This window comes from Mangifera indica, chromosome 4 (assembly GCF_011075055.1).
Source record: "Mangifera indica cultivar Alphonso chromosome 4, CATAS_Mindica_2.1, whole genome shotgun sequence".
Classification (NCBI taxonomy): Eukaryota; Viridiplantae; Streptophyta; class Magnoliopsida; order Sapindales; family Anacardiaceae; genus Mangifera; species Mangifera indica.
The window spans coordinates 14,626,329-14,653,820 of record NC_058140.1 but is presented as its reverse complement, the minus strand read 5'-3'; the positions used below and the strand labels follow the sequence as shown (position 1 = coordinate 14,653,820).

Here is a 27,492-nt window from a genome sequence, read left to right as displayed (position 1 = left end):
CTTAAAACAAGGTTAATTCCTTTTATGGTGAAATTGCTGTAAAATCCAGTCAAATTTTCAGGCAGGATTAAGCCATATTTTTCTCTTAGTTTCTTTGAAGTTTTCCATAGGAATTTAAGAAAATATTATTTTAGTAAAACCATAAGATCAATTCCTATTAAATTCTTTGAGAAGTTTGACCAGTTTAAACAATTCCTTCATCTTTTATCTTGGTGTACCGACTTTAAGCAAATTAAATTATGTAAGTTGATGAATAAATTTGTTGTCAGTCTCACACTCTTCAATACTTTAAAATGAAGAACAATCCGGAAAGAAAAATTAATTGATAGAAAAGGAGTAATGAATGTGAAGATGATGAAAGCACAGGGAGAGAATAGTGAGTGGTGTCATGAAAAATGGAAACAGAGGTGAAGCTAAAAGGGCAATGGAGACAGGAATAGAATTGAGTTAAATGTAAGAAACAAGAAAGCCATTCCTTTACCCTCTGTAAGTTACAGAAGAAAAATGAAGTCTCTTGTTTTGGTGGTGGTTGGAACAACATAGATGTTTATCCCATACTTGAATTAGATCCTTATCCAAAAGGTTCTTGTTTTGTTTATCATTATTTTTTTCTCTTCCTTTGTTTGTAATTTTTTGACTACAAGGAAGACTCCCATAGCATGAGGGAAATATATAAAGAAATCAAAAAGAACATGTGAGTAGTATAGCTCAGAACTTTGACATCCTAAATTCCAACTTGTATCTTTTCTTTTTTATCTTTTGCAACTTTTTCCATAATATAATGTTAATGAGAAGATGACAAGGAATAGTTACATCAATAAAGAAATGAAGGGAAGACATATAATTGTGGATGACATCAAGTTCAATGAAAGCTACAAAGCAGACAGGGTTGGAGGGAGCAAAATTGTATAAACAAATGGTATAAAAAAAGGTTAAATGTATGATCCTTACAGATGAGATAAAAAGTATATATTAAATTAAATGGAGCATGTTCCATTGGGTCAGGAAGATCACAGGCAGGATCTTCTGGGCTTCAAAAAAGGGTCATGGAGATGCAAATGAAATATTCCAACATTGTGTTTGTCATTTCCTTCACTCTTCTCTGAACTCTGATCTCACTGCCCATGATAACCCATTTTATTTCCCATCATCTTGTCTCATTTTTCTTTGCATTTGCTGTTTGATTGGTGATGCATTATGAGAAAACTATGAAGTCTCAATGTGGATAGAGCTTTGTGAGGATAGTCAGAGACATTAAGGTCTTGTCCTTATTGGTTGTATTGCTTCTACTTATCAAACTTTTCACTTCCATAATAGATTTGAGCAAATCCCGCCTAATCAATTATCAGATCTGCATTTGGATCTGATTTATATTCTAGTGAAAATCCACCAAACAAGTGTATGAAAGTACTTGCATTTGTCCCTTCTTTTAATAAAATAATTGGAGTTATAATAGACTTAAAAGAATTGTGAAAAGAATTATCGGCATTTCTTCATGTGCCTTACTGAACGATTAAGTTAATTGAATTATGCATTAGTTGCTTATATATTATTGGTTTGCTCCTTTACTTTATTTGTGGATTGCATTTGGCTGATAAGAATGGGAGAGAAAGCAAGTGGTGGTGATATAAAGAGGGGATGGGGCTCCATTAAATTCAAGGACTCTGCATAATTCCACAAGAGGCGGCCTAAAGGACAAAATTAAGCTCATTTGCACCCACTATTCCTTGACAAGATAATTGAATTTTGAAAACAAGAAATTTATTTCCAACTTTTGCTCTCAGGTTGGTTGTTTCCCACTGGATTGACAGGTAAAATTAGGAAAACTTGAAAATAGGAAAAGAGAAAGCAACAAGATCCTCTTAATATGATGAGATCCATTTGCTTTTTCATTTTTAGTGCAACTTCTACAGCAACATTTCTGCAGGAAAACTGATGGAAGTCACCTTATCTCATCTCTTCATCATTCCTCTTAATTACCCCTTATAACCACCTGTAAATTCAAATATTTAAACTCTCAGTGGGATGACCATCATTGAATATGGTAACTTAAAGATTCAAATTTTGAATTTGATGCATTGTCAGACTATGAAAAAAATTTACTCAACTGGTTATTTTGAACATGGTTTCCAGAGTTAGAAGATTGCAAGAAACCAAAAGGATCTTGAAATGCAGATCTCCCCTGCAAGAAATTAACTCAGTGGTTATTGACATTCACACTCTTTGCAAACAAACAACTAAATATTAGAACAAATTAAACCAGCCATAAAAATTATACCTGAAAGTGAGTTGCAGAGTATCCTTGAGAATAATCTAACACACTCTCCATTGAGGTCTGGTTGTTGTTGAGAGCAGAAAAATTATTCTGCAAGTAAAAGATTAAGAACTCATGAAAAACCCAAGTAACATGAAACACTTAATGATCTCGCATTGCCTAAATCATGCTATAAATGTGAAGAAAAATTACCTTGGAGGAGAAGCTTATGACAGGAGAACTAGCAGTGTCGTCAAGAAAAGAAGGCAGGAGTTGTTCTTTGTCACGGCGGCTTCTTTTTTCCTTCTTTTTCAGCCTTATTTTCCCACTACCATTGGCTGCTTGTGGAGTAGCAGCTTTGAAAGGAGGGTATTGCAGCTGGTATCTATCAACATCATTGAAACACACTTCATCTTCATGGAAAGTTGGAGGTCCAGAAGACGCATCAGAAACCATAGATAAATCCTCCTCTTCATCATCACAATGTTGAAAATTTTGCTCACAAAAGCCGGCCTTACCATTGGCAAACTTATTAGCATTTCTATGCGAAGCAAGATTAGACTGCTCCAAGTAAAGAGTCCACCCTGACTCACACCCACTAGTGCATTCTGAAGCCAAAACGTTCATTTTGGTAATAGGAAAAGAGTAAATAAAAAAAAAAAATTGTTCAGAGTAAAAAGAGGAAGATAGATAGGAAATTAAGAATGGAGAAAAATGGGAGCTGGGGTTTGAAGATTATAGTGGATGCATGTAAGAGAGAGAAGAGAAAGCCACAACTTCTTCACATGCGAGACAGCGAGGCACAGTGTACCCTCTTAACAAAACCGGGCACACGTCCAATTTTCCCTTCCTAAGAATATGGACACATATCTCTTTTCTGCAGTAATGCAATTTCTATTTCTCTCTCTCCCATGCTTCTTCGTTTTTAGGTGACATTTCATTGCTTTCTTTTGATTAATATTGTTGTTTTTAGTTGGGGAGTTTATGTAAATTTCGGCGGTCCTCTCTTAAATTGAAAAATATTATTGAACTAACAAGCCCGCCGAGATGTAATGTCTCTCTGCAGACAAATCTAGTACTCGTTTATGTATTTATTGTATCTTTTTTCCCTTTTTTATGTATCTTCTTTCTATTATATAGCCTGTGGGGTGTTTACCCAAATTTAGGCATGGGAAGTTAAACCTTTTTAATTTGTTGAGATGGGTTAATAATTTTGGGAGAAAAACAGTTTTATTTGATGTGATCATTTAATTTTACTGTGAAATATAGGTATAGGGCTAATTTTCATAATAATTTATTATTTTAAATTTAATGCCCTACACCTACATAAATATTTCTATGCATTTGGGTGAGTTGCCTTGGGGAAAGGGGAGAAATGGCCATACAAGTTGACTAGGTTCCCACATGCCATCACATTTTACTGCTCAACTTTTGAAGAAAATCACGCACACATGTGGGCACGTGCGGCCTCTTCCACATATTTTCACACACATGTTTGCACGTGCATGCACACGCACTTCAACCAAAATTCTCTTTTGAACTGAATATTTATAATTACTTCTCTTTGGTACTATTTCCGATGTTTAATTTATATTTTTAGGGGTTTTCAATATCAAGCTTCAATCGCACCATCACCATCCGTAACTCACATTACATCTATAGCCTTTTTGGTCAGGCAATTAGGGTTTGTACCTACCATATGCCATTAAATTGGAAGTCCTTGTGATTTTCTTCTTTATAATTGTACCTAAGCTATATCTATCTACTTAGTATAATGACGCTTCACGGGTTCTTTAAATATATATATCAGTTTGTAAAATCAAATCTTTAATTTTGTTGTGACCTGAAGTCTCACATCGCTCTCGTGCAGTCTACTGAGTTTGTATATAAACAAGGGTCAGAAGCCTTTTACCCAAGAGACGCATTTTAGGAATAAAACCATACGGGCTTGAAACCCAAAACGGATAACATCTGTTGGACTGTTTATAACACGTTATCAGCGCGATTCGCGATGGGGGGTGTCTACTGAGTTTGTATATAAACAAGGGCCAGAAGCCCTTTACCCAAGAGACGCGTTTTAGGAACAAAACCATGCGGGCTTAAAGCCCAAAGCGGACAATATCTGTTGGGCTGTTTATAACACGTTATCAGCACGATTCGCGATTGGGGGGGGGGTGTGTTGTGACCTGAAGTCTCACATCACTCCCGTGCAGTCTACTGAGTTTGTATATAAACAGGGGCCAGAAGCCCTTTACCTAAGAGACGTGTTTTAGGAACAAAACCGTGCGGGCTTATCTGTTGGACTGTTTATAACAAATTCATCCCTTTTAAAATAGAAAAAAGGTTTTCTTTTTTAATTCTCTTTCTTTCTTATATATTTTTAAAATCTTTATATATTTAATTATCTTTAAAAATTTTAAATTATTATAAATTTATCTTAATACTTTATATATATTTTATAATATTTCTAAGAAGGACAAAGAGATAAAGGTACGAGAAATTTTCACAAAAAGAGACTAAAATTCTCCATCATTTCTTTTTTGAAAATAAGACAAAAATAAAAGTAGTTTCTCTTATAAAAATAAGGATATGAATTAAAATATTAAACTTATTTTTGTCTCGTTATCATATCTGTGAATAATCTTTTTATTTTATAAATTTTAAGAAATTAATTTAGAAGAGAAAATGCTACCAATAATAATAATTGATGATAGAAATCAATGTGGTGTAGAAAGGTAGCTTCTTGTATTGAACAAATTGAGATGAAGTAAATGCAAATTGAAAAAGGGCAAGTGAAGGGTGAGCATGTGTTGGAATTAAATAATTAATTAAAAGCCATCAAAGTGGGAATGAAGAGGGAAGATATACAAATTGGGCAATCTCTCTTTCTCTCATCACTAATTGAAAGATGCCTTTCCAATGGCTCTCTATCCAGCTCATATGGGATGGGCCCATTCTTTCACAGTTCCTATTTTTGACCAATTTGCTTAACCAACTCCCTCCTTTCTCGCTGTGCTTCTATTTCTAAAATCATGATTATCTTCATTGTCCCATTTGATTGCGTATTTATTTATCATAATAAATAAATAAATATCTTGTGCAATGCAATCGTAAGCCACGTGGGATGTAGCAGTGGGACCCGTTAACACGATTACATCACATTGTCGTATAGTAAAATTACATGGTACGGACGCTGTACTAGATGAAGCGACCGACCGTGCGGATTACCGCCAGAGTTGCCACGTAGACATTAACCCCAGCCCGTATTTCATTTTTTTAATTTTTATTTATTGAACTTTCCAGTAACTCTGAAATTTAAAATATTAAATAATTAATAAAAATCATCCTACTTTCAATTGAAGGCAACTGCTTATTTCTACTTTTCAATCTAAAAATTTAAAAAAAAAAAAAAAAGAAAAGTTGGACGCTCCCAGGTGGCTACCATTTGAGTGGTCCATTTTCATGGCCTAGTCTCCACCCACGTCTTCTTTTCTTTTCATATCCAGCTCATTTTTGTTTTCTTCTGCAATTTCTTTGTTTTTGATCTTTTTAACTTAAGTCAAAATTTACTGTTTAAGGAGGACAGTTTGTGCTTTCAATCGCGCCAACATTTCTAAGATTTGGAGATTTTTTTTGTCGGATTTGTTTTACTTATGGGATAGAATTGAAGTCAAATATATTGGCTGTAACATCTAATAATCGGTGTAATATAGTATTAATTATGTCAATATTGAAATCAATGACACCGTTATCAAATATTTGCATATAATTTATAAATACTATTATATATATTATCTTATAATTGAATCTTATTTTATTCATAATTTATCAATAATTTTATGATAAAATATATAAATATGTGTATATATATGTCTAAAATAAATACATATAATTTGTATTAATAATTTATCAATAATTGAGTTGGACGTGAGGATTGTGGGTCAATGTCTAGCCCGTGAAGTTGTCCCAGTTGAATTGGACTAACTTAGGAAGAACCGCCCAAATAATGCACTTAAAGATGGCCGGGCCCAACGGAAACCTTTCTCAATTTGAGATGCTGTTTTGTCCAACATAACTGTAAATAGTAAATACTTTACCACTCTTTCACCAATTTCTGCGCCAACCAAAACTATGTGCAACCGTCACTTGTTTGATTGAGCAGAGAAAAGTACTCTCTCTCTCTCTCCATATTTATTTGTATGATAATGGTATCATAATGTATTGGATAATTTTAAACGGAAATAAAGTAAAAATCATGAGGGCTATTTCCAAGAAAGAAGCCAGTTTACAGTCCCAGAAGGAAACCCAAGAAACAACTTGCACGACCACTTGCCCAGGGGGTTCATAAGGACGAAAACTCAGAACCCAGCTCACCCATCCTTTTCGAAAACCATTCAATTAATAAAGGTTGGAAGAAATGAAGGTCTCAATAGGGAAGAAATGAAGGTTGGATGGGATTTATCGTTTTAACTATTAACATTGAAGCCAAGTTTACCCTCATGCATTTCTCCACTAAGCTACTACGTGGTTTTGGATTCTAATTGAATCATCTTGACTGGATTTACGCTTCATCCAACCCAAAAAAAAAAAAAAAAATCTCTGCTCTATTATTGATAGGATTGTGAAAATTTTGGAAGGGTGTGCTATTTTTGTGATTTAATTTATAAAAATAATTTTAATAAAAAATTATTTGATATATAATAATTAAATGTAGCTAAAAAAGAATCTTAATTTGATCTAATAAATTAATCTAATTTTGTCAAATTAAAGAATCATGTGTGAGAGATCAATTCAAATTAAGTTTCACGGATCAATAGAAATTTGAAAGCATAGTATTTATTTTTATACAGTTACTTATTGTTAATCACTGCTATTCTCTGGATACATCAAATCAAACAATGTAATATAGGCTCCCACTAATTCTGATGTTACTTTCAAGATCCCGGCTTTTTATTATTATTATTTTAATTATAATTTTATAAATAAATAATAATATATTAATTATATAATTAAATAATTTAAAATTACAAATAAAATAATATTTAATCATATAATAATATGTTTTTATTTATATAATTTTACACCATTTGTTTATTTATATAAAAAAATTAATTAATTTAACTTTATTTTAATTATGTTGTACAATTTTAAACCTTTTTTCTGTGTTAAATGAATATAGCTAAGTCCTGAACTTCATCCTCCTTTTCCATTCATCCTTAATTTTAAGAACTTTGGACTTTCAAACTTATCTAAAACTTAGTTTAAAATTAAAAAAATTCTTCATCATAATCATTTTAATTTAGGGAAGTAGCATTTAATCATATTATTTCTTATTTATTTTGAAAATTTGAGATTTCTTTATGTTGTGATGAATCATACTTTGCTAGTTGTTTTTGTTATTGTTTTATAATTAATTTAGATATATAAATTATTTATTTACATCAAATTTGTATTAGAATGAAATAATGCTTAGTTTATTAAATAGAATTACTCGAAAATGAAATAGTTTGATTTTTTTGAAAACAGTGTACGTGGGGTAGGCAACGAAGCACGATATCGTTCACAGGAGATATATTCATGGGATAGGTTGATAGGCGTGATTCTATTCATAAGGTATCTTCATAATTTATACTACATTGTTGTTGTCAAAATTTAAATACTAACAAATGCGATACTATTTATAGGTATTATTCATAGACACTATTCACAAGAGATATTATTCATGGGATAGACAGGTAGGCGTGATACTATTTACATGGTATTTGCATAATTTAAATCACGACTGTTATTGTCAATATTTGAAGCGTAATAAGTGTGATACTATTCATAAATATTATTCATAAATACTGTTCACATAGGCATTATTCACAAGATAGGCAGGTAGGCAGATACTATTTATAGGGTATTTTTATAATTTAAACCACAATAATTGTTGTCAACATTTGAAAACTAGCATGCATGTCAAGTACAAAAAAGATCAAAGCTATTGAGGGTTTAGGTTGGCAAATTGTCAAAGAATGCCAATTGTCAAATTTCAAGATGTAACAATTGACAAGTTAGAATGAGTCATATGAATAATCTTTGTGTCATTCATCCTCCAATTATAGAACCTTAACATGTCGATTATCTGTCGAGTTATAATAAAGTTTTATCATAATACAAAAAAGTATAAGAATTATATGATAGTTAATATTACAATTTATATATATATAATTAAACTGTCTAAGTCTAAATTTCGTATTTATTATATCATTATCACACGTTTTTGGGAGAGTTAAAATTAAATTTATCATCAAATTCTAATTAAAATTATAAATAAAAACTACAAAAAGACAAATAATTTAAAATAAAACTGCCCTCAAAATTTCCAAAATCAAACCTTAGTGGCAAATATTAATTAACCTTTTAAGTGTGATCATCTAAGTAAATATACAAAAAAAAAAAAAAAAAAATCTTTTATAGTCATATATTAATTAACCCTTTCAACGTGACCACCTAGATAAATAGTCAAAAACCCTCAAATCTATTACAAATTATCAATTAACCCTACTAAAAACAATATCATTTAATCATCTCATTTTGCCTACAAAAATATCATCGAGCACCTGAGGGTAATCTAATCTAGTATAATTTCTTTATACCCAAAAAACACTTATTAAAAAATATCTTTTAACCCCGTTCGTAAAACTACCCTTAGGTATGCTGCGTTTGCCGCAAAAAGGCTCTTATACATGGGGGTAATATTAACTAATCATTCTAATATTTTATATCCGCATAAACTTTTATGTATTGACTAAAATCGTTTAAGTCTCCTTACTTAAGGTTAATTCAATTAATTACCACAAGTTTTACATGATAACATAAATGAAGATAGATTCAATAAACATCTTCCAATTCATAATAATTTAAATTTTATGTCTTTCAACTCTTTATTTAATAAAGCTGAATCTTATTTTTTTTATATATATATATATATATATACCCTTTTTTGAAGGCAAGAATTTCATGAATTAAAATTTGTTATGTCCTTGATATTCTGCTAAATATGGTTGTCTATCATGGTCCATCAAGACATAATGCATTAAGGAATTTCACATCGCAATGTGAATGCAATTTCCCTGTAATTAATTTTGTTTCACAAATTTGTCAACTTTCTTGCCCTTGCTTCCAAAAGAAAACCATTATTCTTGTTGATAATATGACAAATATGATAAAACCTTCCCAAAAAAATTACCCACCAAAATCATATAACCAACACATGTGTGGCAGAAGATTGGACGCGTTTTATACGTTACAGATTAGCAAAATTGGTGAAGTATTATAACTTTCAAAGAAAAAATTTGGGTTTGATACTCTATCACCCTCACAAGGGACACAAACTCTAATGGAGTATTAAAATTTTTAGGAAGATAGTCTCAATTCGAGTCTTTTATTGTGGATTTGATCACTGTATCCAGGATTTACTTGTCCAACTAATATGAACAGAGTTTCTCATTACTAAAGTTGAGTAACAAAATCTAAAAAAGAGAGTGAATCCGAAGGTACTCCATTTTAAAGATCTTGTTCTGGTTACAAAAGCTGAGTAACAAAAAAACTGAAAAAGAGAGTGAATCCGACTGTACTCCATTTTAAAGATCTTGTTCTACTTTATAATTAATCTCATAAGCTTGGGAATCACACACTACTTTCATAAATGAATACGATGAGCAGGAAACCAGAAGAAAAGACATCAACTTTCAATAAATTTATCAAATCATAATTAAATTTCTATCTTCCCAACTGTTTCCCATTGATGATATAATGCTTGGTCAAAAATTTTAATAATTTGTTTTTACAGTTGCACAAAAAATTTCTATCTGAAGATGGTTTATTATTGTGCTTATGAAGAACTTAAACCTCCAATATAAATCCCAGATTCTGGTAATTAATACTGAATTTTTAAGGTAAAACTTGTCGCATGCAGGAGATTATGAGGAATTTTAAATCTTAATTTATCTCACTATTATAATGTTGATCAATTAATATGGTTGAGAAATAAGTTATGACAATGAAGGCATATTTGGTTGGTGGTCCTTGAGTGGAGGCATCTCATTCACTTTTTATTGTGAAAATGATAGAACCAGATGCATGCAGAAGCAGTAATTAACCATCCATCAAAGGATAAAAGGGTTTAAAGAGTGAAAATTCGGGAAAGGAACAATGTTTGGGTGGGAATAGGTCCTTCAGGCTTAATATTTTTTTGCTGGATAACAGTGGAGGAATCTCATTCACTTTTTATGGTGAAAATGATAGAACCATTCACAATATCTGATGCATGCAGAGCCAGTAAATCATAGATGTGATAGCCAAAATAAATGTAAACAGAATTAATTCGTCTGTAGGGTGTGTGTGAGTGACATACGCAACAAAAACAGAAGGAATCGACGTAGATGTTGTACGTATAATTTAAAAGCCCTTTTCGAAAGAAACAAAGTGAAGCACACAAACATAAAGTACTGAAATACTACTAAGATTAGGAATGGCAATGGCATGGCACTTACCTCCAAACCAAAACCTGAAACCCCCAAGCCCACATTCATGAATAATGAAAGCAGGCAGCATGCATGTGGATCATCAAACGAGACAACTTGCCATAGCAGGTGGGAAATTGTACAATGCATCACATATATATGTACAAACATACAGCAGCCCAATATATAGCCTGAATCGAAGTGTACATATAAGTTGATGGCTTTTAAAGAAAAAAGGTTATAATGATAAGTGAGAAATCCGACTGTTCTTGATTGAGAGGAGGAGACTGTTGGTTTAATGGGCCACCATCAACAAATAGGGTGAATTTAGTTTATGTAATTTTTTATTATAAAGTGAAATATTGTCACAAATATTATTTAGAAAATTACTGAATATAATTTATTAAAATTATTTAATATAAATAATTATTATATTCGATTAAATATAATAAAAAAATTAAAATATTATTTTAATTAAATATTTTAAAGATGACTAAATATAATTTTTTTAAAATATTTTTTCTATTATTTGTTACATCCATTGAAAGTGAGATTTTTTGTCCTTAAAAATAATAAGTAAATTTAAATTTATAATAAAATTAAGATTATTTTTATAAACTTTTAATATTTAAAATAAAAGTAATAATCTAACCCCTCATATATTGCATATTGCATCATGATTTATAATAAAAAATTATTAAATTTTTTATTATTAAATAAATTAAACAAAATAATATTAATAATAAAATATTAATTATTAAAATAATATTTTATTACTTTAAACCAAACGTGGCTTATAGTTGTTAGTTTAATAGTTAAGCATCCAGCGATCCTAGCACAGTGTACAAATGATAGCAGATGGATGGTGGGTGGTTGTTAAATGCTGGTTTGTCTTATGCATTGGCTCTTTCTTCTCAGTCCTTTAGTGACTTTGTCCTCAAAAGCCTCACACTCTTACTTCTCACTGCTTCTTTAAAACCAGTAGGGGGGCTAACTTTTTTGCTTTACATTATTGGTTTATAAAATTATATGTATTTATTTTAAATATATAAATAAATATATATTTTATATACATCATTATGTGATTAATTAATTTTAAATTAAAAATTAAATAATATTTAATTATATAATAATAAATATATATATTTATATATTTAAAATAGATACACAAAACATTACTCGTATTACAACTACCATAACTTAATCACCTGGGTATGATGTGGGGTCCTGATTGCCTGCCTAGCCTTTGCCTTTGCGGGCCAAAACAGGGCCCATTTCTCTGTCCCCAGTCCAGGTTTCACATGTACACAAATCTCCCAACTCTCACCTAAATGTTATGTTATGTATATATGCCTTCCTTGCTTTGCTTTGCTCTGCTCTGTTCCTGCAGTGCAGGAAATTTGGTTGAAGAAAATGGACCCCTACACTAACCTTTTAGCTTACAGGCTGGAAAGGGGACCCAGATTGACCAAAATTTATAGACGAAATCCCAGCCACAAAATTTGTAGGGCCTGCTGTTATCAACAAGGAGGGCAAAGCCTGAATTACCCAAGAGTTTAATTGGCGTTTGAGGTTGTATATGAAGAAATTGAAGATAATGGGGGCCCAAGGTAAAATATTTGTACATATTTATACATAAGAAATAATATAATATTATATAATTAAATAATTTTAAATTAAAAATAAAATAATATTTAATTATATTATCGTTTATATTTAAATTTATATTTATTGTTTACATAAATAGTTTTATTTTGAAATATAAGAAGCTAGAATGAAAACAAGATTGTTATATAAATTCTAAAGTTTGTAAAAGGGGAAATTTGATGTACCCATAGAGGAGCCCAAAGGGATATCACATTCACATATATATATATATATATATATATACTTAAATGTAATAAGTCTTATATTCTAATTATATATTAAAATTAATAGATAAATTAATTTTTTTTAAAAAGAGAAAAAGATAAATATCATAGCATTAGAAAACTATATATAAACATGTATCACACACAAAATGAATTAATAAATATATTTAGGTTTTAAAAAATTAAATAACCATTTAATAAAAATGTTTGGTAATATTAATAATCCAAACAGCTTTTTATAATTTTCCTCTATTTTGTCCTGAAGATAATGAAAAAAAAGAAAAAGAAAAAGAAATGTTGATGGAGCAAAGAAAGATCATAGAAAGAAGAAAAGTCTTTTCCTTTCACCCAAACCAAACCACATCTCTCTCTCTCTCTCTCTCTCTCGTTCAAGCTCCAAGGTGATTTGACCTCATATCAATTCACTTTCCACCTGGACGGCTCCGATTCTTTTCACCTCTCTGTCTTCCACACTCTGATCCTTTCCCTCCAAATCCCACTTTCTCTTCCTTACGTGGCGACCAATGGTCATTCCTACATCATCTTCCCTCTTTACAGTACACAGTACACTGATACCAGCCCTTCTAACTTACTAATTTACACTAATATCCTTGTACACCTGCGATTATTGAGCTAATTCCTACTACAAAGTAGGGATAATTTTGGGAAAATAATAAATTAGCACGTTTATTTCCTAGCTGGCATCTACGTATTCCAACATACACATACAATGTAAGATGACCTGCTTGAACAAAGTCTGTGTCGGATACGTGGCGCAACATCAGTGGCTAATTAAGGCCCAACACATTTATTGCCTGAAAATCAACCATCCTACTTAAGAACCAACTCTTTAAAGATACCATCATGCATCAAATCAGTCACTGTTTTATTTAAACATACTTTGTAAGGGCATTTTCGTCAACAAAAAGTTAGATTTCTAAATACAATACCCAATTAATTCTCATGAGTCAATGAATACATGATTAAAAGTGTATTTTGGAAATAATTGAGCTATCATGGATATGGAACCCTGGGCACATTGACCAAAGAGACCCCTACAATTAGAATCAATTACAGAGTAATACCCTTAATTTAGAAATTATAAATTATTTTTATCGAATAATGTTAATAACAAAACTCCCTCTTCCCAACTATTATGAAATCCCGACCGTTCATTTTATGATGAAAAGATAACTAAATGACATCCCAAAATTAAAGGGGCCTTTCGTTTCTCTCTACCATAAGGTATAAAAGCACTAGAGATAAAACGAGAGGTGATGGTCTTATCTACCGTTGCTGTACATCCGGGGCAGAGGATCTGAGCCGTTTAGCAGATGGCTCGGCTTCCGCTGCTTGGCTACTTGAGCCGGGATTCTCCGAACGAGTGTCGCAACTCCCACAAGCAGCGGCGTCAAGTACACCAATAGGGCTTGGTGGCGATGTTTGCGGCTCGGCTCTCCGGTCCTTAAACTGCGCCAAAGGACATGTGTCTATCAAATACTCCTCCATTAGTTGATGACAGCTTCTCACCATTTCCTATCAAAAATGCACCAATTGAGACATTTTACACAGCTTTCAATGTTTAACTTTCTCTAGAATTCTAAACCAAAAAAAAAGAAAATTATTGAATTTACTTAAAACCCCAATAAAACTAAAATTTATAGTCAGACATAAAAACCTACTTTATTTACTCTTTCGTCAATACCAGCCGGTAAGTCCAAACTTTCACCGGCAGCGGTTGTCACTGCTGCCGCCGCTATCGTAGACGGCGGAAACCCCAAGAAATCAACCACTAACAAAAAGTAATAAATAAATATAAATAAAAAAAGTAAAAAAATATAGATATAAAAACAGGTCGGGTCGGCAAGTACCACGAGTGGTCCTGAGAACGAGATCCGAAGAAGAAGAATAAACGCGAGTGAATGAGGTGGAAGAGGAGGTGGGCAGTTTAGAAATGAAGTAATCAAGAAAATGAAACGGAGTGACCGAGTTGAGTCTCCAATTAAGAATGGACATGACTCGGAGTTCCATTCTTTGAACGGTTCTGGGTTCAAATACGAATCTGGGTTCGAACATTTGGAGATCCAATAACAAAGGCACTTGAGGTTCTTCCATTTTCGCCGCTAAAGACAAGCACGCAACTGACAGTAGCTGAAACGGCCACCCACTTGCTTCCTGTAACAACAAAAAGAAAAGAAGAGAAAAAATATATCTTAGTTAATGAGTCGCATCTTCATTTTCCCGGATAATATGGCATTTTCTAGGTAAAGTAAAAGAAAAAAGCAAAGATTACCGGGAGAGAATGGGAAGAGAGGAAACGGTCAAAGTAGTTTACTGAAAGTATCGCCGTAACTGGCCTGAAGTGATGGTATGCATGCACCTACATTGCCAAATAACATCACCCACATATTCATTGAAAAAAACAACAAATTAATCATGAAATTAACCTTGAGGATCCACTTGATAGAGTCTTGACGGGCGGTGACGAGAAGGGAATGGTCACGGAAGCGGCGGCGATAATCATCGAGAGGCATGTGGTGGTGCTCGGAGTCAATAAAAGACGAAATGGTAATGTCATCGGACGGTGGTGGAGGTGAGATTGTCGTTGTTGCTGAAGGTTGATAAGAGATGGAAGAGAGGTCCATGAGAGAAACATCTTCAGAGCAATACAAGGAGGAAGAAGAAGAAGAAGAGTGGTGGGAGGAGGGAAGAGACATTGCGGAGGAAGAGGAGGGGGAAGGTCATCTCATCTGGGATGTTAAAATAAAGAATAACATGGTTGAAGATTTGCTTGCTTGTTTGAATAATAATTATTTTTTGTTTTCTTTTAAGCTGACTGTTTCTTTCAGAGTGAGCGTGAGCATATGTGTGTGTGTACATAGCGAAGCAAAACGATACGTAGAGAGACAAGTCTAAACAGGTATAATTGTAAAACTTGGGTTTGACTGTCGTAGAATGTTTATTTTTATAGCTGTAAAGAAAGCTTTTGTTTTATAGCCGTAATGTGTTGTTATATTATATATATATATATATTATATATAATTGTTTCTAATTCATAACTTGTATTTCCACACAGATTCACCAACCAACACAAAATTTAGACAATATATTAAATTATAGTTTGGGCTGGATACGAGCCAAATCGAACTCGAACAGGGTCTAACTCGTTTTCAATGAGCCCAAGCTTGGGCTCGAGTTTGGACTCATCGAGCTCGCTTAACATATGTTCGTGTTTGACTCGTTTCATAATTTTAGTGTTCGGACTCGATTTGCACTTAGCTCGAGTTTGTATGTTCAGACTCGAGTTCGCCTTGGACTCACATTTTAGGCTCGACAACTCGGTTTTAAGCCCGTATTTCAAGAAACAAACGGTGTCGTTTGTTCCAAGTTAAATATTTTTTCATTTGAGTGAACGGCTCGCGAGCCAAGCTTAACTCGCTTAACTAGTGTTTGGATTTGGGTTCGTGTTCGTTTTTTGCTTAAAATTTATGCTCACATTCGTATTATTAATCTCGTTTAAGGTGGGCTCGGACTCGTTTGAGCAAAGTTTGTTTCGAATCCGAACAAGCTCATTTCGAATCTAACCTAAGTTATAGTTAAGACATATCAATCAAAAACTTAACCTAGTGTGAGTGGAAAGATAGATTGATTTCGTCAGATTCTAATAAATTGTCGCCTTTTGTCTATGATTCAAAGATGAAATGAAAATGCAGAGGTAAAAATGGACTTCATCAAACACAGTTTGATTGATAGAGTCTTGATTAAAGATGAAATTGAGAATTGAGAGACAAGAATGACATTCGATGGAATGGAATAGACAGTTGATTGAAGATAGAATCAACAAGGTTTTGTTTAGAGTTAAAGGTATTTTTGTCCAAAAATTTAGTTAAAATTAAAAAAACTAATTAAAAGGGATTTGAATTTTTATTAATGTAAAATTGCTAAGGATATAAAATGTGGAATCCAGCTAATAAAAATGATTGAAGGGAGAAGAAGGCATTAATGTTTTTTTTTTTTTTTTTTTTTTTTGTGTGACTAAATTCAACAATGTATGTATCAATCATCTATCATGTACAGAAGGCAAACAAAATTGATGGGCTTTAACTTACATTTATTGTTGTTAATAATTCATTCTATAAATTGCTATAATCATTGAGAAAACCTCTTCTTTGTGGGCATCCTTCATCAGTTTTATTCAGGTTTTATTTAAGTTGTGATTTGTTGCATGATTTTTATGCACTTTGTATTATGATTTTTCCTTCTTAGAAATAAGGTTCATTATGTTTCTCTTTACTTAGGTGTTATTATTACGGGCAAATATTATATTAATATATTTTTATATATAATTTAGATATATAAATTATGTGATTAAGTATTATTTTATTTTCAATTTAAAATAATCTAATCATATAATGATACATTATCTGTATATCTAAATTATGTATAAAAAAATATATATGTATAGGTTTATATTATTATTATTATATAACTACTATTATCAGTTTTTCTCAAATCACCAATTTGGAAAAAAAAAAAAAAGAGAAGAAAAATGAATATGTGGAATTTAACTGTTTAAATACTATGTATTTAAAATAAGACATGGTTCATTAGAATAAAATCAATAAATGATTAATTCATATGTAAGGACAATAAATCTATGTATAAACAAACTGGTTAATGTTAAGACTAAAATATCTAAGTATATGGAGGCATAAATTGTTAAAGAGTGACTAAATTCATATTTTAAACCATAACTTGAATATAAGTGAGAAGGAATGATGTTTGTATCAATGATATCTTGTTTATGGGAGAAATTAAAGTCTTACAGGATGAACGTTATAAGGATATTATAATGTAGAATTGTGATAGATCTCTATTTTAATAGGATTTTAACCGCGGTCTCTTTTAAAAAAAAAATCTTCTTTTTTACAAATTAGAGAGTTTGAGTCATCTAGTTACTAATTGTTTGTCTGAACTATTAAGCTTTGGATAGGATTTCATTGAGTTGTAGACTTCGGGGATAGAACATTGCTTAGTTGTTATTCTTCCAGTCATTACATCTAGTTGCAATTTGAGAATTGATTTTAGGAAAGATTTTTTGACCGCACAATAGATTGTATCAAATGACAAATTGTTTTACACACACACGCACGCACACACACACGTATAATTTATCAGCAAGAGTGATAGAAATAACAAAGGGAAATGAATAGGTAGACTAATTCTTGAGCCATTAAAGACATACTCACGAATGTTTGTTGTTATGAATATATAAATATGTATATAATAATATGTTATTATATAATTAAGTATCATTATATTTTTAATTTAAAATTATTTAATTATACGATGATTTATTATCGATATATTTAACTGTATATATATAATTTGATTGACTTAGAAAGTCCAATCACATAATTAAAAAGGAATGAAACGTAAGAGTTGACTTAGGCTTGCTCAATAGGCCTGCCTTTTCTAAACCAAACAAAGCCTATTAAGATAATAACTGAAGATTTTGAGGCCCAACTGGACACCAATCTGGGGGCAATTTACAGGAATTGATTTGTTTTTCATGTTCAATAATTAAGCTATGTAAATTCTTCTAACAATTGGGACCAACCCTCATCAAGCAGTCCTCAGGATCCAGCTTGTCAATTTGTTTTGTTTAGGTATCATTTTATACCTCTAACTTTGGCATCTGAATTACCTGTGACACTGTTTCTAATAAATGTGATGAACATCTACCACATCTTGTTGTGTCCCTCTAACCCTCATCAAGGAACACCAATTTCACTCTGCTTCTTGTAATTAGGATAAATATATTTTGTAAACGTTTAAAAGTTAAAAGTTTTGATTGGAGTAAAGTAATGATGATATAACGTGGTTAAATCATGTATCCATTGACTAGTATGTATATCTCAAGGACCCATTCATATTCATTTAAAATTGTTCCTCAGGCTTTTGACCCATTTCCATTGCTTTAATCTTTTTTTATCTGAAAGCAATATTATTATGGCCACGGCCTTCTGCTGTTGTAAAAGTTATTAGCCTTCATCCATATCATTGATTAGCTGAATAGCATAAAATGCATAATCCCCAACAAAATAATTGCGTAGCATAAGAATTTCAATATTTCTGTTTACCAAATTTGAAGCTCTTCATCTGATATGCCAATCTAGATTGAAGGGAAGAACCTATTAAGTTTGAAGGCTAGCGAATAGAACTCCTCGCTCCTTGAGTCTCGTTCGAAATATCGGAACTTCGTCCACCAGTGCCTGCCACTATCTCGCCGGGTTTCACTGTGCTTAACGCTGTGAGTGCAGTCCAAGAAGTAAGCAACTATAATTGCAACTGTGGCTGGGGACGAGAAAATCACTTGAAATATGTTGTTGAACTGGAAGCAAAAATAAATATCAACTGTTGATGAGTAACGTTTATAACTAATGGTTAGACTAGCAAACAAGCAGACAATTGTTATATATACCGCTGTTGAGCCAGAGTGTACTGGGCCATGACCAGAAGTCACTACATATTCATTGAAGTACTGTGGCACAGAAAGCCCCATGAAAAGAGAGAAGCCTAAAATGAACTTAGTCCTGAAGCTGTTTAGATTGCAAAACTGTAGGAAACTCAACCCAGCAGAAGCTGCTCTTCCCAAAAGTGAATAACAATCAGAGTTCATATGAATTTTAATACAGATTAGACTTCAGCTTATAACATAGAGAAATACATACCCACATAGGCAAAGAAGACACAGTACAGAGCTGCTACAATTGGTAATGGTATTGAAGCGAGAACAGCCCCGAATTTTCCTGTTCATGACCCGAATAAGGATGTCATCAGATTAATATTTGAACAAAATATACAAACATAGAGCTAACATCGTTTTGTGCAATATTGTGTAACAAAATATCATGATGATCAATAAGTTAAAATGCTATCAGTTAATTAAGCCAAATTAAAGCCATATACATAGATCAATAGAAATCCTCCAAGATCATTATACGTTGATAAACATGATGCCATACCTAATATAGAGAAGAAAATCATAAATCCAGCAGATATTTGAACGACTCTTCGACTTCCATTTCGTGTTAATCCCAAAAGACCTGCATTCTCACTACAAAAGCCACATAATGTATTAATTTACTTTCAAATTGGTTAACGAAACCTATTAATTAACTTTCAACTTTTAAGTTGCCTTACACTGAAGCAGTGGTGCCACTTCCTGTGCCAAAAGCACCATCAAGCAGTATACCTATTCCCTGAGAATAAAAAATTTTGAACCAATATCTTGATATCAGGACCTGCGGCCACAGAGTGTATCACATAATGAAGTGAGAAATGATAAAATTGTTTGCTACCTGCCAACCAATACCACGGCTAAGTACAGAAGGCGGCATAGGAGTGGCGCTTCCGTATCTTGATGCTGCAATAAAAGTGCCTGTAGACTGCACAACAAAAGAAGGAAAATTAACAGTTTTCTCATCATAAATGTGAACATGTGATGCAGCTGCTCATTCTACAAATTCCAAGAGAAGAATGATGACTCAGTTCACGGTGGAAGTTGCCTATATGGATGACAATTTCAAGTGTTTATGCAGCCCTAAGGACAAAAAGCTTTCAGCATTATCATTTTCAGTGAAAGTTTATGTAAAAAGCAAATCAAGAACTGTCTACACAAATCAAACCTCAATAATAGCAACCAAAGAAGAAGCCATCATTGCAAAAGAATCACCGGCATTAAAACTGGGTAAGCCCCACTGAAATGGATATGGAATCCTTATCCTGGAATTGAGAAAAAAAAATTTTGTTAAAATTGTGACAATGCTACTAGTGGAGAGAAACTAGCTTTCCAGAGTAAACATTTCCTCTTGTTTAAAAAAGCAAATTCACGCGGACTATGTTAAAGAGCATGCATCTACAAATGGAAATGCTAATGATTCAGCAGCAGACGGTAGGAGTTGCATTTGGGTTTTCATGTGTATGCTCACCATGGAGCAGCACTAAGGAGTCCAGAACGATCAGTACGACAACTTAATTGAGTTTTTAGGGATCTTCTATCATATGCCCCAGCTAGAGTCAAAATTTCAGCATATCCCCATACAACAGCGACGGTGAAGAGGACGGAGAATCGCTCAATCGTGCCTCTTCTGGATTTCAACATATGGGGAATGTACTGCAAAGAATCAGTTAGGCATAACATCAGAGAACCTTTAGCACACATATGTAAAGTTCAATTTCAAGAAACTTAATAGTAAAATATATATAAAAATCCAATTTTATTCGGAATGAAAGTTGGAGGAGAAGTAGACAAATAAGTATGGCAAGAGTATGGCAAGATATTTATGTACATTCATCATAATACAATAGAAAATTTAACTGCAGTGGAGAATAATTGTTAAGAAAAGAATAACCTGAGATACGAGAACCAAAATCACCAATGCTGGGAGTCCAATTTCGACGCATTTTGCCAGCTAGGAGCATCAATCCAAGAGTTACTTTGACAAACAAATAAGTAATTGAAAGGAAGAAAATGCAACCCAACACAAAGAGCTTGCTAATAATAGATGCATCCAGATTTCCTCATTGTATTATATTCATCACTAAGATCCTCCATTAACATTTAGTCTCTTACATGTGATAAAAGTTCATCACTTTTACCTGAGGGAAGCCTAGAGCATAGAGCCCAAGTCCAGTAAGAGTTACCAAAGGAACTGCGGCAAGAGGGTTCAGAAATCTGCATGACAATAAAATAAACCAAGTAACATATTCGTGATATTGAGAAACAGAAAAACTTTAACTGATTCAATATGGCGTTTTTGCATCATCATACCTTCCAAAAATTCTCCAGAAGCCAAAGAAACCAATGATCATATGAAAAAGTGATGCAATAATGAGTGCCCCTTGTATAGCTCTCATGGACTGTTTAAACCTCTGAAAATGACTCAAAAACCACAAAAAAATATTCAAAGTATGCAAATTCATTAAATCATTAAAAAACAGAATCTTCAAGCCTTTTACCTCATGAGGATCAACATATATGTTGAATCTGTTAGAGATGGCAATGGAGACAGTTGGAATAATGAAAGCATATGAACCACCCATCACAACTGGAAGCCGAGTGCCAAACAGAGTTTGAGTGAGCGTGTTTAAGCCCGCAACAAAGAGCAAAGTATTTATCACTTCAGCCTTCTCTTTCTATTGATTAATATGACACAACCAACACTTTGTTCAGAATAATTGTAAATTTTAATGAATTAAAGGAGATTATACATGAAATTTTCGTATAAGAATCCTTACGTTGCCACCACCCATCAATGGGACAAGTATGGTTGGAATGAGAACAGTTGTTCCAAGCATTACCAAGTAGTGCTGAAACCCAAGAAAAACCGCTTCAGCTGCATTTCATGTAGTTATATTAGTCAGAGGCTTTTCATTTCCATTTATTTGTTTTCGTTTTTGCGTCTTTCTTTACCATGATGAACAACGAAACAGAACACTAATTTTCTTTCTTGAAAGAATTATGCAACTATTTGATTGATTGTAAAATTTATCAGTTACTTATTGACAAAGCTTCAATAACAGCAAAACCAGAGGTAAAAAGATTTATCATTACTTGGAACCTACGAGAACGCTAAATTCGAAGAAAAAATCTGTTCTCCTCTTTGTAGAACAGTTTCGAAACATGGTTTCTCTTTTTCTTAATCAACAACCTATTTGATTATATTCTTTCTCGGCTCTTTGACAAGCAACAGAGTTGGTTTTTAGACAAGGAAAAAAAAAAGGAACAGCTGAGCCGACTATAGCATTTTGAAATTATCCGCAGTAAACAATATTTAAGTTAAAAGAAAAGAAAGAATATTCAAAGAAGTAGGAGTAAAATTTGAATCAAAAGACAAAAATGGAAAGAACGTGAAGCAAAATATGCAGAGTTATATTTCTTAAAAAATAAATCAGTAACAATGAAACAGCTAACTAACTAATACATTGGAATTATGAATACTACACATTACAAAAAAGCATTAAAAAATCCTGAAGAATATGGACAAGATATGAATACGAAAATAATGCTATAACAAAACAAAACAGAGTAAGTAGGAACTTATACAGAGTTAAAACAAAAGAAGAAAAGAGGAAGAGAGAGAGAGAGAGAGTACGCCATGAAGGAGAGCTCGAAGCGCAGACGTCGACGCCAGGAAGTTGATCTTTAACAGGATGTGGCTGAAACTCATCAACTTTCTGGCCTCCTTCTCCGGCAGCCATGATTTCCCTTACGTAGTTTTTATTTTTTCGGTTTGAACTTTGAAGGAGCTGAAGATGTAGAAATAGAAAAACAGAGTAAGAAGGAAAACGTGTCGTGTAAGAAATAGATGTGATGGTGACTATGATGGTTCAAAAAATGTAAGTCGTCTTGACTATCTGCATCTACTCAATCATTATTTCTTCTTCCTTCCTACGAAGATTATTGCCTGTGGCCTCGCTCAGAAACCATGTCCATTTTACGAAGACTTTTTTCCCACGAGGAGCGTGTTGGTGGTGGGGTAAAAGCAGAAACTGTGCATGGCTTCAACTTTACCGTAGGCGTAACGTGCACATCAAACCACTTATAGTCGTAATTAAAAATAATCATAATGTTTATTTTATGATTATGATCAATCAATTACGGATTTTAAATGTATTTTTATTACTTGGTCGTGTCATAAAGATACTTCGACCGTTTGAACAGCAGAGATGTTTAATTTTTTTTTTATTCTTTCGGTTCCTCATTCTTGTAGATGGAAGACTTTTCCTTTCTCCCTTTGCAAGATATTGACTTACGCATGAGACTTTGCAACAACTAGCTGTTAGTTTTAAAATCCAAAAGTAGTTTAATCAAAACATATAGAATGTTGTTATTGAGGATCTTCATATATGATGTTGAGATTCATTATTAGGGGTAGTAAACTTTGAGAAAATTTCGAAGAATGTTTACCCATTTGTGTAATTAAATTAAGTACGCATAACATTGTTCAATTAATTTTAACTCTATATAACTATCTTCATTCATTCTTGATAACCGAAATTATAGAATGTAAATTAGTTTGTGCAATTTAAATTTCAATTTATTTCATAAATTATTGTTCAAAATAAATAGTATTGGAATTTTGTCTGTTTTCTTTTGGCAATCGGGTGACCAAAGGTGTTACTGTCAATATCTTTTTCAATCTCAATTTTACCTTTTTCTGTATTTTACCTTGTAAAATATTTAGTCCCCTTAATCTCATATGTTCATGTAATCTTTATTTATACTTCATTTATAAAACGTTAGGTGGAATGGAAGGCAGGGAGACGACCTTTCTTGTAGAGAGATAAAAAAATAAAAAAATTACAAGTATTTTTAATAAATCATCTGAAAGGCTGATGTTACATGTACGTGCATTTTCTTTATTTCTTGAAATACCACTTTTATATGTAATTAAAATTAGCGGGAACAAATGTTAAACTTTTAATGCTTAGTCTAAAGTCAACTGATTGAATGACTTATTTTATAATTTATCTCTAACGATTATTTATTTCTAAACCAATTTAGTTTTGTTAAATGGGTAAGTAATAAAGCTGAGTGGTGGTGGGTTCACCTAAGTGAAACACTTTATACTTTTGTTTTTTTTTTAATTCTCATCTTAATTCAACCCCAATTTTCTCTATGTGTGTCATTGGGTAAAAAGCAAAAATTCTAAAGTTTTAACTACTGTATACTTTATTATTGGCTACCAAAATTTTTGAAAAATTGTTTATTGATAAATTTTGCTTCAGCAAGTTCTTTGGCATATATTGTCAAACAATAAATATCTAAGTGTCTAAATTTTGGTTGGGTTTTATACAGCTTTATATACAACTCATTTACAAGTCTTAAGGCTTAAACAATTGGAATACGAAGACTATAAATGGAATGGATGGGATACTAAATTGACAATGAGATAAGTTGCTAAAATTATATTCAAGTGTAAATGGTAGGTAATTTTCTAAAGCTAAGTAAATAAAAGTAGTTCAACTGGTATTCCTTAATGGCTTCGATCATGTAGCTGTAATAGAGAGATTGGTGGAGAGTGATAGGGTCGAATATCCGATTTGCAATAGCCTCCCTCTAGTTGACGATATGTTTTGCCAAAGCCAATCCCTTGTAAAATAGCTCGTGGCAGGTGTGAATGTAATGTAACATATTATGTACCATTTGCATGTGAGGCTTCCTCGAATCTTCCGGGAATTGGCTAAGGAGGTGCACAACATGTGGGAGGTTTGGTTTTGTTAACGTTAAGTAGGCGGGCCAATGGTCGACAGTAGTCCCTTACGTTAAGAGTCCACAACATACTTTAGGGCGCGACAATAGTTTGTATCGCACCTGATGTCGTGAGGGTAGTAAGAAAATTTTTTGAGTCTCGTTTGATGTAATCATCTTTCAAAGGGATTGATTGCAGGAACATTCTAGTCGATTAGGACAACTAGAGGGGTGTATTCCTTGAATCATGCAAGCAAAGGGAGATTTCTCTTCGGATTGTCTCTTCATTGCTTTTTGAAGGTTTTGAGGTTACCTTCACTCTCTTTTCTTTTTGCCTTCAACTCATTATTATTTTTTTGAAGGGGTGTTGGTCAATATTTTTAAATTAGCAAGTTTTAGAGCTGCTATGGAGCTCTCTATATTTTGTGAATGTTGCCCTAAGATGTGCACTCCTTCACATGTAGCTCCTTCCAAAACCCATCATGTGGCAAACTCATCTGGTGTGGTCTTTACTTTAGATCTTGTCCTTTTCTTATTGTATGTTTTCAAGGTGACTGATTGGTATAACCAAACGTCAAGTTGTCTAGAATTAGCATAAAAATTATACACTAAGTTGTTTCCAATAGGTGATAGAACCAATTAGTAGTTTCTTGAACCACTTTTTTGCTCCTCATGTAAGTATGGCTATTAGACAATGGCATCTAGCGAACTCAAATACTTGGTTGAACTTTATTGGGTCATTGAAGGTGTTTTGGTAATTTGGGGGATTACCACTTATCTCAAGGGTGTACACAACAATGCATATTGAATTTGCTAGAAAGGGGTGCATGGCGCACCTAGTAGATGAATGGAGATTTTCTTACCTCAATCTCTATCTCATCTTCTTGAGATGTTAGATCTCTTAGGGCTTACTTAAGCCATAGGAATGGGATGTCCATTAGATTCGTTTCAACCCCTTTTTCAAGGTGAGCTTAATGGGCATTTAATTAATCACATATACCGTGTTTTTTGGCTTGTTTGTCAAAGCATGTCAACCTGTCAAAGACACTTTTCAACCTATATCATCATAGTGTTAAGTGATTTAATCCCTTGAAACGTGAGTTTCCTACTATATGTTGAGGGTCGATGTTCCCATTGTGAGAATAGTTATTATAATATCTTCAGATGACACAATTAAAGTGTAGATCATGCTCCACTTATTTTTTGTTGGCTCCATCATCGTGTAATTTGTACCTCGTTTATTGATGTTACCTCAACGTAAGTTATTTTGAATACTTTATGGGTTATTACCACCTATGAGTGTGATATGTCTTACACACTGATTGTTATTCCCTTCATGACATGAGTTAAAGGTTGAACGCCTTTGTCAACAACCATTGTCTTGTGAGTTCAAGTTTGCATGTGGAGTGCTAGAGTCATGATAAGGCATGACATGTTTGTTACATGAGTTTTCTTTTACACACCAAACAGGGGACAAACCCTAGCCTTGTGGATTACCTATCATTGTCTCTTGGGGAAACTGGGAGTGTCTATACATGAGGCATGGGACCTCACACCGTTTGTCAACAGGGGAATAGGTGTCTAATAGGTGTCATTGAGTTATTGGATAAGTGTTTGGACCATCCTAGCCAAACCAACTAATTGTGTTGCCACTCCTATTCATCCGATTATGTTATTTTTTAACAACGGGTTTGATTTTATTAGGTAGGGAATTGTGATTAGAATTGTTATCATCGACATGATTGGTGGCAATCATAGATTTGATGGTTCTTCTTTCGGAGGATGCCATAAAAAAAAATTGGCTATTATGAGACAAAGAATGCTAATGTAGAAAATGATAGAGCTTTCAATAGTCCCTCTTTCTAACACCAAATTATTGGTGATAGTATCTTCACCAATGAGAAGTGCACTAAAGAAGTGTGTGAAATTTAATGTAAGAATGCAAAGAGACACAAGAAGATGAAAAAACAATCAATTTTTAATGTAGTTCAATTGGATGAACTAAAAATTTATGTTTGTGGTAGTGACATTATTTGAGTAGTATTTAAAATAAAAAAGCATTACAAAGCTTAAGAGTTAATGGAACGCTAGAAAAGTCTCCTTCTTAGTCTTTCCATTGTAAAAAGTTTATATTAGTGGAGACTAAGATTACAAGCATAACCATTTTTGTAAAGTGAGGAGTTATATAATTTGATGTATATTGTTGTAATTTCGATATGGTAAGAGAGTAATTGTACTTTGATTATAACTGTTGAAATTATATGAGGTGATTCTAAGAAAATTCTAAATAAGAACATGCTTTATTAATGTTTTCTTCTCAATTTGTATGTTGGTGTAGCGTATTTCTGCTTATTGTTGATGGCCTTCATGAATACCGTATGCATGAGTTTGATTGACAAAGAGTTTAGACCTTATAGCAATGTTTTTTTTAGGAATAAAATATAAATCAACTTGTATCATCCTCTAAGTTGTAAATAAAGTGATGATTTAAAAATGATGCGACAATATCAAATAAGATAAAAACGTTGCTTCACAGGAGAATTTGGGGATACGTTTTGAATTATTTATACAATTTGTTTTGAACATTGGGTCGTCGGG

The 27,492-nt window shown here is 32.7% G+C and overlaps 4 protein-coding genes across 4 annotated transcripts in view; 1 reads left to right on the top strand and 3 right to left on the bottom strand.

The window, feature by feature from the left end:
• The window catches only part of LOC123213730 (serine carboxypeptidase-like 17), an 81,768-nt gene that overhangs the window by 21,499 nt on the left and 32,777 nt on the right, over positions 1-27,492 (top strand). The window lies entirely within an intron of this gene.
• On the bottom strand, positions 1,740-3,212 carry LOC123213734 (protein SOB FIVE-LIKE 5-like). Its single transcript, XM_044633237.1, has 4 exons — positions 2,468-3,212; positions 2,279-2,365; positions 2,109-2,182; positions 1,740-1,993 (listed from the first exon to the last, which is right to left on the bottom strand). The coding sequence occupies exons 1-4, from the start codon at positions 2,879-2,881 to the stop codon at positions 1,984-1,986; spliced, it is 585 nt and encodes a 194-aa protein (XP_044489172.1). The 5' UTR covers positions 2,882-3,212; the 3' UTR covers positions 1,740-1,983.
• On the bottom strand, positions 13,604-15,481 carry LOC123213731 (cyclin-D4-1-like). Its single transcript, XM_044633229.1, has 5 exons — positions 15,083-15,481; positions 14,929-15,015; positions 14,507-14,810; positions 14,318-14,427; positions 13,604-14,171 (listed from the first exon to the last, which is right to left on the bottom strand). The coding sequence occupies exons 1-5, from the start codon at positions 15,350-15,352 to the stop codon at positions 13,923-13,925; spliced, it is 1,020 nt and encodes a 339-aa protein (XP_044489164.1). The 5' UTR covers positions 15,353-15,481; the 3' UTR covers positions 13,604-13,922.
• LOC123213727 (nucleobase-ascorbate transporter 4-like) lies at positions 18,663-23,103 on the bottom strand. The gene is made up of 14 exons (XM_044633221.1): positions 22,796-23,103; positions 21,939-22,036; positions 21,660-21,836; positions 21,472-21,572; positions 21,300-21,375; positions 21,053-21,112; positions 20,630-20,814; positions 20,327-20,423; positions 20,000-20,086; positions 19,842-19,900; positions 19,664-19,755; positions 19,370-19,447; positions 19,120-19,280; positions 18,663-19,029 (listed from the first exon to the last, which is right to left on the bottom strand). The coding sequence occupies exons 1-14, from the start codon at positions 22,899-22,901 to the stop codon at positions 18,811-18,813; spliced, it is 1,596 nt and encodes a 531-aa protein (XP_044489156.1). The 5' UTR covers positions 22,902-23,103; the 3' UTR covers positions 18,663-18,810.

Bases quoted from the DNA above. Each gene is read 5' to 3' on its own strand.
- LOC123213727 (XM_044633221.1), bottom strand. From the start codon at position 22,901: ATGGCTGCCGGAGAAGGAGGCCAGAAAGTTGATGAGTTTCAGCCACAT. The intron at 21,376-21,471 runs GTATGATGATGC...ATTGTCATGCAG, and splicing joins TTCTGGAGAATTTTTGGAAG to ATTTCTGAACCCTCTTGCCG. The intron at 20,087-20,326 runs GTTTGATTTGTG...TTTGTTGTGCAG, and splicing joins CTTTGGTTGCTATTATTGAG to TCTACAGGCACTTTTATTGC.
- LOC123213731 (XM_044633229.1), bottom strand. From the start codon at position 15,352: ATGTCTCTTCCCTCCTCCCACCACTCTTCTTCTTCTTCTTCCTCCTTG. The intron at 14,428-14,506 runs GTACTTGCCGAC...ACTTTTTGTTAG, and splicing joins CGTTCTCAGGACCACTCGTG to TGGTTGATTTCTTGGGGTTT. The intron at 14,172-14,317 runs GTAGGTTTTTAT...CATTTTTGATAG, and splicing joins TTGACGAAAGAGTAAATAAA to GAAATGGTGAGAAGCTGTCA.
- LOC123213734 (XM_044633237.1), bottom strand. From the start codon at position 2,881: ATGAACGTTTTGGCTTCAGAATGCACTAGTGGGTGTGAGTCAGGGTGG. The intron at 2,366-2,467 runs GTAATTTTTCTT...TTTTACTTGCAG, and splicing joins TCATAAGCTTCTCCTCCAAG to AATAATTTTTCTGCTCTCAA. The intron at 2,183-2,278 runs GTATAATTTTTA...AATTTCTTGCAG, and splicing joins ACTCTGCAACTCACTTTCAG to GGGAGATCTGCATTTCAAGA.